At 36.8% G+C, this 13539-nt stretch overlaps 1 protein-coding gene across 1 annotated transcript in view; it reads left to right on the top strand.

Annotated features, from left to right (window-relative positions):
• LOC103259569 (CUB and sushi domain-containing protein 1) overlaps positions 1–13539 on the top strand; it is a 238044-nt gene that overhangs the window by 189065 nt on the left and 35440 nt on the right. The window contains exons 19-21 of the mRNA XM_008057227.2: positions 8015–8203; positions 10506–10679; positions 11463–11645. Of these exons, the coding sequence (XP_008055418.1) occupies positions 8015–8203; positions 10506–10679; positions 11463–11645 (546 nt within the window). The remainder of the gene's footprint in view (positions 1–8014; positions 8204–10505; positions 10680–11462; positions 11646–13539) is intronic.

Genomic DNA, 13539 nt, shown 5'->3' with positions numbered 1-13539 from the left:
TTTTTTCCCTTTGATTCACCCAGTGAATAAATTAAACAATGTTTATTTATTGCATACCTTATATAAACCTTCACAGTTATTTTTATCTTTGTTCTCTAAAATTTCTGTAATTTCTTCTATTGAAAAATCTAGGAAGTCGTATTACCAAAACTTTTAGTCAATTGTGATTGCTTTAAAAAATGTATTGAACTAATATTTACCCTTCCTGCCAACCAAACAATTTAAATGGACTGTTCTTACATTATAAAGCATAGTTTTTTGTTTAATGTTATTGTGTTTATGATCATTTTCAATAACCTATAAAATAAATTTAAAAAGAAGAAACTGCAATAAACACCAAAAATAAAATTAAACACAAATTTTGTGCAAAAAATCCCAGATAAACAAGAAAATTGAGAAAAATTATCCCTTTCCTTTCTTAGTTACTTCATTCCTTCCAACATCTTTGTTTCTTCTTTCTTTCTTTCCCTCCATTCCTCCCTTTTCCTCTCTCTCCCCCATCTCTCTCTCTGTCTCCCTGCTCTGACCTCCTTTCTTCATTTCTTTCTTTTCTGTCATAAAATGCTGAAAATAGCTGGGCTCGGTGGCTCAGCCTGTAATCCCACGCCTTGGGAGGCTGAGGTGAGTGAATTGCCTGAGCCCATGGGTTCGCGACCAGCCTGGGCAACTTGGCGAGACCTCATCTCTACAATAAATAAATAAATAAATAAATAAATAAATAGCTGAAAATACAGAAAGCGAGGTTCACCATCAACAGGGCCACCTGAAGCACCTTTCTGTTTTCCCAATAGACGAATCCACAGTACCAGGCCCTTTTCTACCTTGCCTTGCACAGCTGCTGCTGAGAGAATGCAACCCCTTCCCATGCTGCCCAATTTCCATCCGAGCTCTTCAGATGAAGCCTGATTAGACTTTCTCTGACTTCCATGCATGTCAATTAATTTAAAATTTTTGTTGGAACAGTTCCCTTTAAACCTTGCCAGTTATACTACATGGAACATTTTTAAGAAAATAAAAACTTCAAAAGAAAGCAGTAAGAGGTAAAAATTACATATTTGCCAATTTTTTGTGACCTTAAATATAACTTTTGTAGTAAAAATGAAAAATGTAGCAATATTGCATTAACGTATTCTGCATCAATTATATGCAAAATGCATCATATATTTTGCATATTCCTGAACTAGGCAGAAGCTTGTGTATAGACATGATGGAGCCACACAATCTTTTTTGAAAACTGGATAAAACTTTGAACATGTTATGTTTCTATTCCACCTGTAGAATTAAGGTTTCGTGTGTGTGTGTGTGTGTGTGTGTGTGTGTGTGTGTGTGTGTGTATGTGTGTGTGTATGTAATTTAAACAATTGCTTTTGGGTAACCTAAAGGTCAATGATCATCTTAAAACCATAGTTTCTCTGCCAGAATTTTAAGCTCAAAGCTGATTTGTTAGAGTCACTGTTCACAGAATTGACTTAAAAATTAAACTTAAAGAACCTATGGTTTAAACAATTACAATGAGTTTTTAAAATTGAGTTTGAAAACCTTTAGTCAGGGTGAAGTGTAATCAAAGGTATTGGATTAAATACCTGTATAAATGTATATGAGTACAAAAGTACAAACAAGATCAAAGTCAATTGCAATAAGAAGGGGGGGCCCCAAAAAACACAGAATTTATTTATAAAAAATGGTGTATCCATACATGTTTAAACTTCAGTCACCTTCAAAGTACTCTTCGTTTGATGCAATACACCTGTTGCAACACTTTTTTCCACTGCTCAGAACAGTTTTTGAACTCGTCCATTTTGATGCCTTTTACTGCTTCTGCCATTTTTTTCTTTCACTTCTTCCACATCAGTGAGATGCTTCCCTTTGAGGACTTTTTTCATCTGGGGAAACAAACAAACAAAAATCACTAGGGGAGAGATTGGGTGAATAGGGAGGATAGAGCATGGGGGTCATGACATTTTGGGTCAAAAACTAATGAACACTTAGTTCAGTGTGGGCAGGTGCATTGTCATGGAAAATGAACCAGACACCTGTATGCCACAACTCAGGATGTTTCTTCTGCAAATCATGATGCAATCCTCTCAAAACTTACAGATAAAAACTTTGCTTAATACTCATGTATGTGTACCCCATTTTCTTTGTCCAATCCACTTTTGATGGGCAGTAGGATTGGTTTCATGTTTTTACCATTTTGGATAGTGTGGCAAAAAACATGTATGTGCAGGTGTCTTTTTGGTAGAGCTGTGTATGTTCCTCCGACTATATTCCCAGGGATTGCTGGATCATATGCCGCACAAAATCACGACCTTTGCAACAACTTGGATGCAGCTGGAGACCGTCATACTAAATTAACTATCACAGAAACAAAGAACAGAATGCCACATGTGGGCCCTGATAAGTGGGCTCATAAGTGGCCCCTTATAACTAAGTCACACGAGCACAAGAGTAGATTGGCTGTTGCTGGGCACTGTCAGGGGAGAAATTGAGGGAGAAGGGTGGGAGATATGTGACAACACAAAGAGTACCTGGTCCAATACCAGAGGGGGTGAGGGCCACTTAGAAGCCCAGACTTCACCTGCATGCAGCCTATTTATGTAGTAAATCCTCACTTGTACCACAACTTCATAATGAATAAAAACATTAAAAAGTACGTAAAAGAATAAAAACTTTGACCATTTGATACTAAGGAACAAATTCCAAGTATACTACAAGGGACTCACCTTCCAAAAGATAATTTCATTTTTGGGGAGCTCCCCTTATATAACCAATTGAATAGTTTATCTCTGAGCCCACATATGTTGCACAGGATGTGGGACTTGTTAGGATTCACATCTTCCCGATCCCAATGTTATCACTATACATCTCTAATACCTTATATTTGCACTTTCTCCTTCATCTTTTGTCCAACTCTAATAAAGATTTATATATATATATAATCTCAATCTCAGCCAGGTAAGGTGGCTCACACCTGTAATCCTAGCACTTTTGGAGGCCGAGGCAGGGGGATTACTTGAGCCCCAGGAGCTGGAGACCAGTCTAGCAACATAGTGAGATCCTTTCTCTTAAAAATTTTTTTAAAAAATTAGCTGAGACTGTAGTCCCAGCTACCTGGGAGGCTGAAAGGGAAGGATATTCTGAGCCTAGGAAGTCAAGGCTGCAGGGTGCCATTATCATGGTGCTACCCTCCAGCCTGGGTGACAGAGTAAGACCTTGACTCTAACAATAATAATGATAATAATATAATTCCAACTGCATATGTTCCTTCCAATTCGATGCTCCTCCCATTATCTAGTCTCCTCTCCTCCTGTGCACTCCCCCATCCTTGCCACTGCTGTTAAGTGTTGTCCTAATGAGAAGAAGCAGCTGTTAGATGTGATTCAGACTCTTCAGTTTGAATTTGATTTGAGACACAATCTTGAACTGAAAAACATGATCTCTCAGTGCTCATTCAAATGTATGAACATTAGTTGCCTTTTATTTTCAAAATGTCACTCATAGTCATTTAAAAATAGATCTGTATTAGAGTCATTTTTTTCCATTGTAATTATCAGTATTTTGTTTGCTCAGGAAACAGAAGTTACCAGTTCATATTAAAACAGTGTATTTCTGCCAGTTTTAATGAATGCTAGTTTTTAAAATATCACATAAAAGCTTAGCCCATAGCATTTAGTTTTTAAAGTTTAATTAGACAGTTTCTATTTACTTTTCATTTTTGTATAAGAATTATATTGAGGTTAAAAAAAAAAAGCTTAAACTTCCTCTCTATGTTTTGACTTTCGCATCAAACACAAATCACAACAAATTTAGCCCAAGGCACAGCTTCCACAAACTAAGTAATTAGACAAGAGTCTGATAGTAACTTACGTATTCTTTTAAAAAAAATCATTATACTTGTAGGAAATAACATTGAGGTTAAAAATTAGGAGGTGCTTCTGGTTCCATTTTGAGTTTTTAATTTTTAATCAAATTTTGGATCTATAGATTAAATTTTATGGTTCTGCAATAATCATCTCAGAGGCCCTTAAAGTGAAACGGTATCAACTTCTTAATTTGTCATGAATTAATGTATTTTAATGGATGAATAAATGAAGTTAAAAATATATAACAGAAATATATTGTTTTAATGTAAGAATTTCTTGTGAAAACTTTTTTCTGAGAACAACAAATGAAATCCAGAACTACCTTATTCAATTAAAAAACAATTGAACACTTCAGTTTTTCCCAAATAAACAGGCCAGAGTCATAGATAGGCAGTCGATAGAGTTACTTTCGGAGTGCACTGCCCAGAGAACCTGGCTTCCATGCCACTGAGACAATACTATATTCTCATACTGTGTCCTGTTACTGCTCTTTATTTTATAGCTGAACAACCTAGAAGGGACAAGTGTGCAGAGAGGCAGGTTAATTTCTGTTTTTGAACTGTTGAATGTGTCTGGGATAGGAAGATGTCATGATTTTCTGTGGCCAGGGAGATTTTCATGAAAACATGGCTCCTTCTTTGGGTTCGAAAGAAAACAAGGATGTGTGTGTGTGTGGGGGGGGATTTTGCTTCTGGTACCTGAGATGGGAAGAGGGTGGGGGAAATCAGGGCTGGTTAATGAAGTCCCGGGCATGGCAGGATAGGACTGTTGTTTGCAGTGGGCAGCTATCAGCTAGGTGCTTTGCTAAGTCCTGCAGTGTGAGATACACCAAGGGAGCAATGTCCAGTCATAGGGTCTGGACAGACTGCTAAAATAATTAGTCATCAAGGTTCAAAATATGGAATTTTGCTTTATTCCTGCAGTTATCTACACATTCACTTAAAGAGAATAGGTCAATAACTGGATATAAAAGGCCTTATTAATCCTCAAAAAAGTTTGGAAGATAATACATCATAGGAGCTTGTGTTATTTGATGTAATTATGTGTCAACTTGGACTTTAAAACAAAACAAAACAAAACAAAACAGAAATCTCTGTGAATAAGTCCTGTATATGGAGTAGAATGCCAGGCTTAATTCATAATCTATAAAATCTTATTGTGGGCTAAGATTTCCCAGCAGGTAGTACTCCCGAAAACAAAAAAGGGGAGTGTTCCATTTGGGATTCATGTCACCAGGAAATATGGATGTATGTTTATAAGTATGCTATGCCAGACAGGTGTTTAGGGGTCCTAATCTTTACCTACATCTAATATGTTGGCCCTTGGGACCTTGGACCTGTTACGATTAGTATATTAATTTCTTCTTTATCCTTCCACATATACAAACATTCCCATAGAGCACATTTTGTGTGTCCATTTGAACTTCTCCACTCTGGGATAAGTATATAAGACATCAATATTCTTATTTCTCCCAGCTGATAAAATTCAGCACTCTGTCAGGTTTTCACATCTGGAAATCAAGTCTTAGCATATTGAGGGTAAGATTTTTAAGAGGAGATAGACCTCTACCAGGAGCCTCTGAATTTCTTTCTGAGGCACGATCCTATATTAACATCATGTCACAAAACAATTGTGTAATTTCAGTAAGTTCTAACTTGGTCCGATACTTCTGCACACTATCCACTTCGCTGGCCATTTTGCACGCTGCACAATGGTGTAAGTGATTTGACTCATTGCACTTTGCTCCCTGACAGCTCACCTGTCAGTCAAGCAAGACTCTTTCCACCAGATCCCTAGGTGGGAATCACTCGCACACAAGACAGAAGAAGGAATACAGATGGGAAAGCTGTTTGTGTGGATTTTTTGGGCATTAATGAACTGTTCTGGCAGAACACACCCATCAGAACCAGTGGCACAGAATATTTGAAAGTTCTTTCCGTCATGGACAAATAAATCAAATTATTCCTGCTCTATTTTTTTTCTCCCAGAAGATAGTTGAAGCTGAATCTCCTGACGGAGCCTCACAAACAAACAGGAGGGAATATACAGAGAGATACTTTTGACTGCAAGCTTATTCTAGAGCAAAAATAAAATGCCTGAGCAGACCTAGAGTTTTTGTAGACATGCCTCTTCCATCTTATGAGCCCATTCAGTTTTCCCAGGAGGAGGTCATGGAGTCTTCATTGCTTTCAGGTATTTCTTTTACTGCTGAACATTTAAAGGATACTGAACTAGGTAAAAGAATGGTAAGCAACCTAGGATCCAGCATTTTAGCACATATTCCAGGCAGTTCTAAAGCAACCTAGCACTGTAGATTGATCTCCAGGGTTGAGGATGTTACTGTCTTTTATGTGCCTCTCTCCTGGTAGAAGGCCTCTCCAGGTAGTCCCATTCCACAGTTTCAGAGCAAGGCCAAGGAACTCATGTATACTAAATTTCTCTGCTCCAGCCATGGTGGAACTCAGAGAACATTCCATTTCTGGGCTCAAAAAGAGAAGGGTATTGGCAGATCCCATTGTCACTACACTGACAACTGCATCTCTGCCAGGAATTCTTCTTTCTCTTTTGTACTTTTTGCCTATAGACTGTTCCTTTCTTAGCTCCAGACCCAGAGATAGTTGCTTTGTATATTCCCCCTTCCTCACTGCACAGTTAGGCCATATTACGGAATGCTGCCCCCCACTTCTCCTAGAAAATGAAGCAGCTTGGTTTGAGCCTTCAGTGTCCTGTGGGTCACTTAGTGTCTTCTTTGGTGAGAAGTGTTGGGAAGATGATTCAAAGCTTTCCACTCATATTGCCTAAGGGGCTTTCTCTACCCTGACTACAAAAACAAGTTTATATTATTTTGGGGCAGTCTCCTAAGAGCAACACAAGCACAAACATGGACACCAAAACGTCTTCAGTGTCTGGGTCCAGGCAGCCCTTCACTCCATTCCAAGGTGTGTCACAACTGTTTCCATCTCCTGTTCTTGACATATAAGTAAGAATGGGTCTAGGAAGTTCTTTTTCAGGTTATACAAACAATCAATGTTTTACGTTTATTAGATTTTCTCAGAGTAGAAACACCTGCTATTAAGAGGTTTTGGTTATAGTTTTACTGCAGATGCAATGTGAGCACTACGAGGCTTTAAATGTTCCTTCCTGTACCTCATAAATGTGTATTTTTCCCCCTTTTTTTGATAAAAGAACTTAAAACTTTCTTCTGTAAACTCAGGGTTTTTTTATAAAAGCAGAGAACATTATTCAACAGCATCAAAAGGGGATTTTGTCCGTCCATCTCAATTCTGCCCTCCACCTTTCTCCTTTAACAGAGAAGACATCCAGTGCACAGATTGGGTGTGGGGTTTGTCTTCAGTTTCTGGGACCCATGACGTGCAAGGGCCGCCTGAGAGTTATTTGCATGACTCTTTTCTGAGCCAGAAATGTCTGGAGAGAGTGTGGCCTCCACGACAGCTGCCTCATTCACTGGCGTGGTGGGTCAGAGCATGAGGTAATCAGGGCTCTCTCTTTTCCTCTGCACCTGCAAAAGCACATTGCTAATTCCCTCCCAGATGCCAACAGGCATTCAGGCTAATAGAATGTCTTTCAGATGAACCAGAGCATGTCTGCACACCACAGAGGACTCTCTCACCACAGGGCTGTTTCTAAATGGAGAAGAGGCTTAAATCAGAGACTGGCTTGATTTACATTTCTATTAGGTGTTGATGGAAGAATTGTAATCTTTAGTTGCATTCCACATATAACAGAAATCACTTGAGGTGTACATATTGAAGCATTAAACCTGTAGATATGTATAGGGGATAATTAGTTACTGTGCCACAGAGGGTTCTAAAACTTCACATTTGAGAAAAAATATTGAAACAAAACTAATTTCAACCAAGAAAACTAATTTTAGAATTTCTGTTGGAAAATATGTATTAGAAAATAGTTAAAGGTAATTACCCTTGTGTTGAAATTGCTATTGTAGCCGAACTATTGCTTGATTTTTTAAAAAGTATAATGGCTCAAAGCAATAAGTAGAATTCATCAAGTAAAGAGAAGTGCATAAGTGTGAACTATCTAAAATGCTGAGGAATTTGTCTCCTTTTCTGATGTTTTATTTGCAACTTGCAGCTGTTTCTTAGTGACATATACTATGTTTTATTTTCCAGTGGTGAACTGCTCTGACCCAGGCTTTGTGGAAAATGCCATTCGTCACGGGCAGCAGAATCTCCCTGAGAGTTTTGAGTATGGAATGAGCGTCCTGTATCATTGCAAGAAGGGTTTTTATTTGCTGGGATCTTCGGCCTTAACCTGTATGGCAAATGGCTTATGGGATCGTTCTTTACCCAAGTGTCTGGGTAAGTACAAATTATTCTGGATTCTTGCCACAGAGCCCTGCAAGGGCATCATCAATGGAACAATTTTTTAATGTGGTATATTCAGAAAAGCACTGAATTTTAATTCTGTCTGCACTCTCATCACCAATTGTATGAGTTCCTATGATAGTTGTAGATACAGTGGTCAGAAAACACAAAATATTACCTAGACTAAATGTGAGGGGGCTCTGACATGCTCATATACCAGGCTGGTTATTGAACACCATGTAGGTCAGTGATTCCTCTGTCTCTACTGATATTTATCTGCCTATCTCGATCCAGAAGATGAGCACTTTCCACAGAGTTCAGATATGATGGCCAGACACCTCAACATCACATGTGTCTCAATTCCACTTTCTTGTCCTAGGTTTAGAGATACTGGCAAAGGACTCTGGTATAAAATTTCCAGTGGTTGCCCAAGTATCTTTGGCCAAGGGATTAAGTGCTCTGAGAGACCTAATTTGGGTCTCATGAATGCTTTTGGTCCCATCAATAATGACCACAGTAAAAAAAATTAGTATTCTAACAGTTATTTCCTCATGAATGGTATCTTTAAATCAGGAGAAGGGATGTTATTCAGAAGAATGAAGATGCTTTACTGGGAGGAGAAAATTATTCATGATCACAGTGACCTTCCCAGGACATTGTCATCGGTGTATTTTAGACTATGGTGTTTAGCAAGGACACATTGTTTTACCCAAATAGCCATAGTGTTATTTTTTCACTTGAAAAATTAGATTGTTAGCTCAAAGAAACCCATCTATTAAGAGCATACTCTAAAAAAATTAGAAAAATGGTGTTACTCTCTTTGGCCTTTTAAAAATCAAGCAGAAACAGAACACTTCTAAAAATCAAAATCTCATTTCCTTAGTGTACATTTTGCATGCATAAAGAAAACATAAAATGACAATTATGTTATGAATTGTATCACACACACACATGCGCACACACACACATGCTTGTGTGGTTATAATCCACCCCACTTCTTTCAGTTACAGCTTGGTAAGTACCCTTTGAGGGTGGATTGGTACTTTTTTTTTTTTCTCCAAGTGGGTTTCCCTCATACTCCTAATCTACACAGAAACTTACCTACAATTCTAACTTAACAATACAATTAATTTTCGTGAGGAAAGAAAATGATAACTTTCAAACAATCTCAGCTTTATATGAACAAAAAAATGCATCTGTAAATGTATTACAATCTTCATCAAATTATGTCTGCATTCTAGTTTTGCATACTTTCACACATAGGGATTTTTCACAGACATTAGGTATTTGTTGTTACTGTTGTTATTTTCTTTCTGAATCATTTCTTTTAAGTCTCCCCTGGCTTATTTGAAACTTCAGCTTGTTCTGTAATGATGCTAACATGCTTCAAATCCCCAGGAACTGGGTCTCCGCTGACTCTGTTTTCCCAGACAGCTACTTCCCATCACTTGCTGTTAGCAGTGGGAGTTACTATGAAGATAGGGATACAAAGATCTCAGAGGACTGGTTTACTTTTATATACCACAGAGCAACTAGACTTTGTGTCAATTTTTGCTGTTACATTGTTTCACTGATGGTTATCTCTTTTTTATTTCACCTGGAAGCAGTCACTTATCCAGCATTTCACTGTTTAAACAGTCTAATTGGTTCTTCTTTTTAGGACTCTATGTAGATACAATTTGATTCTTCCATGAATGAATGTTCATGCAAAACCAACAGTGAGAACTAACATAACTCAGAGTACTGCAATGCCTTCCAGGCTTTAAATCCACCTCTTTGATGAATATCGCTTTTGGATTGCTGGTTACTGGCCGCAATCAATTACTTTAGGATATTAAATCAATTGCATTTAAATAATTTGTCTGTAGTCTATGTCCTGTTAGTTTGTTGTTATTGTTGGTTTTGCAAGTAGCATAAACATTTGTCCATTGTTAACCCTAACTTGGTACCTCGTGGAAAAAGGTATAAATTTTCACTGTGCCGTATCAATCTGTGTTTCATAAATTGCTTTTTTGAGAAACATTTATACATATATTATGGATCTGATTTGGTATAATTTTAAGAAAATAAAGGAAGCCTTTTCTTTTCTTCAGAAAATAAATCAGGGGAAGGAATGCTATCTGAAAATTTGTATTTATCACTAATTATATCAGTGAAGTGTAGCACTATGCAAGACTAGATTTTTTTTTTTTTAATACAGGATGTTTGTATGTTTGTCTATATAGGAAATTTACCAATACAAAATGATTTAACCAGAATGACATGCTCATTTATTTTATTTTATTTTTATCTTAAGTTATATCATGTGGGCACCCAGGAGTTCCTGCCAATTCTGTCCTTACTGGAGAGCTGTTTACATATGGTGCCATAGTTCACTACTCATGCAAAGGGATCCGGAGTCTTATAGGTAACAACACCAGAGTTTGCCAAGAAGACAGTCACTGGAGTGGAACAATGCCCCACTGTACAGGTAAGGATTCTGCAATTAGATAATTATTTGAAATATCACACACATGCACCTATTTGAACCTGTTATTGTCCCATTTCCAGTCAAATACATCATGATTATAGATCGCTGCCATCATCTCCATCATTGCTGTGAGACACCATCACTTTACATTTTCTCTCACAGGAGTCCTGGGAGTTTCTGGACTACATGTGCTTGGGAAGCTGGTTTACTTCAGCTCAGTCTGTCCCTGCTTGTTCCTACTTCTTTTTCTGTGTTTTCTCTCAAGCCCTCCACATTTTCCCACCTTCATCATTGGTCCTTTTTGGAAAAAAAATATTATTTTAACTCTTTCATGATTACTTCTTAAATAAATAAAATTGAGCAAATCAGCAATTATGAACACAATTGTGAAGAATTAAACCTCATTTAATTTTTTTACATATCCAGTATACCTGAACCCTCCCTTTCCCTTTTTCTACCTGTGCCTACCTTTCCAATAAACACTTGCTGCTTTCGCCATTTCCCAAAATGTGTCTTTTTTCAAAACGAATGTCATTTATTCTTGTAATTGCATTTTAATAGGCTATTTTGATTTTAGTGACACAGAAACAATGCCTTAAATTCTTTCATTTTGGGTCAATCACAGAAAATAAAATCTTTCTTACAAGATTGCCAGAATTCTATGTAACCATAACACATGGTAAACACATATTTTTACACTGTGCCATTTTCTTTAACATAACAACTCTGTTTAAAACAAGTCTGAAACAATTGTGCATTGCCATATGTGTTTAATTTTAATAGGGAACAATCCTGGATTTTGTGGTGACCCGGGGACGCCAGCACATGGGTCTCGGCTGGGAGATGAGTTTAAGACTAAGAGTCTTCTCCGCTTTTCCTGTGAGATGGGCCACCAACTGAGGGGCTCCCCTGAGAGGACATGTTTGCTCAATGGGTCATGGTCAGGAATGCAACCTGTGTGTGAGGGTGAGTATACTCAAGATTAAAGTCCACGTTGAAAGTTATACCCCGCAACTCAGTCTAAAATGACTGGCAAAATGCCACAGAAATCTTAGAAATGTATATTATTTGTACAATTAAGTCCTTCCTCCACCCAAATTCATCAAAGCATCATCAAAATTATAGTTGGATAGATGGAGATTTTCTGACTGTTCAAAGGTTCTGTAACACTGATCCTATCAAAATTTATGACATAAACAGAAGTTCCAATCTCCTGATGGTGATGTGTGTGTGTGATTTTGCCAGTGTCCTGACTGTGAATGAATAGGGTTCCAGAGCATTGAGTAGGAGGAGTCCAAATTGCTCAGGGGAATTTCTGCAGGCAGGGAACAGGTTTCATCCACGTGTCATTCCCCACCTATTGGTGGTCCTTGTTGGGTGCATCTCATTACAAGGAATCTCGGGTTATATCTGTATATTTTGGAGTGAATTATTTGATTTTAATATTTAAAAGACATAGTAGCAAATGAGGGGATGTTCCAGTGATGACAGTAAAAATTGTCATTTATCAGTAGTGTCTGCTCCAAGCAAAGAGAAAGTGAGGTATGATGACCAACATTGTGTAGGTGCAGAAAAGATAATTATATCAGAAAAAAACTAATTAGAATTCAGACAGATAAGACATCAAGTGTTAGAAGTTCTTTATCAGGAAGCTTCTCCATTAATTTTTGAGTTTAAAAATATTATGAAAATTATTTAAACACTTATTTTTAGATGTATGAAACACTTTCTATATAATTTGACCAACTTGAATAAACTCACACAATATTGTACCAGAAATATAACTTGAATTTCTTTCATCTTGATTTTTTCTTCTTAACTGTGCTTTCTCTACTTATTTATATACTATATAAAGATAAAATAATATATGTATATAATCTAACTATATTGTATATAATAATACAACATATATTTTATATATAAGATAATCCTATGTATGTATATAGATAAATATATGTACATATCTTTATATGTTATATTTGTTCATGCCTCTTATGTAGGTATATATATTATCATTCAAAAGATTATCTTAAATTATATAGATGCATATTAGATAGGCATACACACACACACACACACACACACACACACACACACAAAGAGACAATGATCCAAGAGAAGTGTTGACTCTGAATTGTCTCTTGACAATCAAAGTAGTGTAACTCTTAAGACTAGATTCCCAAAAATAAGTCTTTGGTCAAATATAACAGGTTAAGAGATAAGAGAGTTACTTGTATCTGTGAATTGCAGGATTATCTTTCTCATATTGACTGAGGCATGTGAATATAAACTAGTAGACTGTATTTTTACTCAAATGCATTTTTTGTTTGTTTCTTCTCATCTTATAGAGATTTGAATATTAAAATTTCCATGAGAGCAATGTTTTCCCACCAAAACTGGAGTGTTTTCTATTCTATAGCATTTACCTTAAGTAGAAAACTACAAGGGATAAGTTATTATCACCAATATTTTAGCAAAAAGATATTCTGTGCCTCCTGGTATGAAGCACTGAAAAAGAGACATTATCACTTCTATGGTATTACTGTATAGCTCAAATATAGTCCTGAAGAAGTAATAAAAATATGTAAGAGCCATGTAGCAAATCAACTTGCATATATTCTTGAGGAAAGGTCAAGATCAGAAAAGACACAGGCTTAGGCGTTCTTCCATATTTAAGAGACATGATGCATGCAGTGTGTGATCTTGGATTAAGACCTATATTAGGCAAAAGATAGTTATAAAAGACAGTGTTGGGATAATATAATTTGACCCTGAGATGACCCAGATGTTGAAAATGACACAGGACTTTAATGACACTATTAAAAATCTGTTCAATAACTTACAGTAAAATAGATTATGA

Source organism: Carlito syrichta, unplaced genomic scaffold (assembly GCF_000164805.1).
Source record: "Carlito syrichta isolate Samal-C Ts95f unplaced genomic scaffold, Tarsius_syrichta-2.0.1 Scaffold302893, whole genome shotgun sequence".
Classification (NCBI taxonomy): domain Eukaryota; kingdom Metazoa; phylum Chordata; class Mammalia; order Primates; family Tarsiidae; genus Carlito; species Carlito syrichta.
This window is presented reverse-complemented; position numbering and strand designations above follow the sequence as displayed.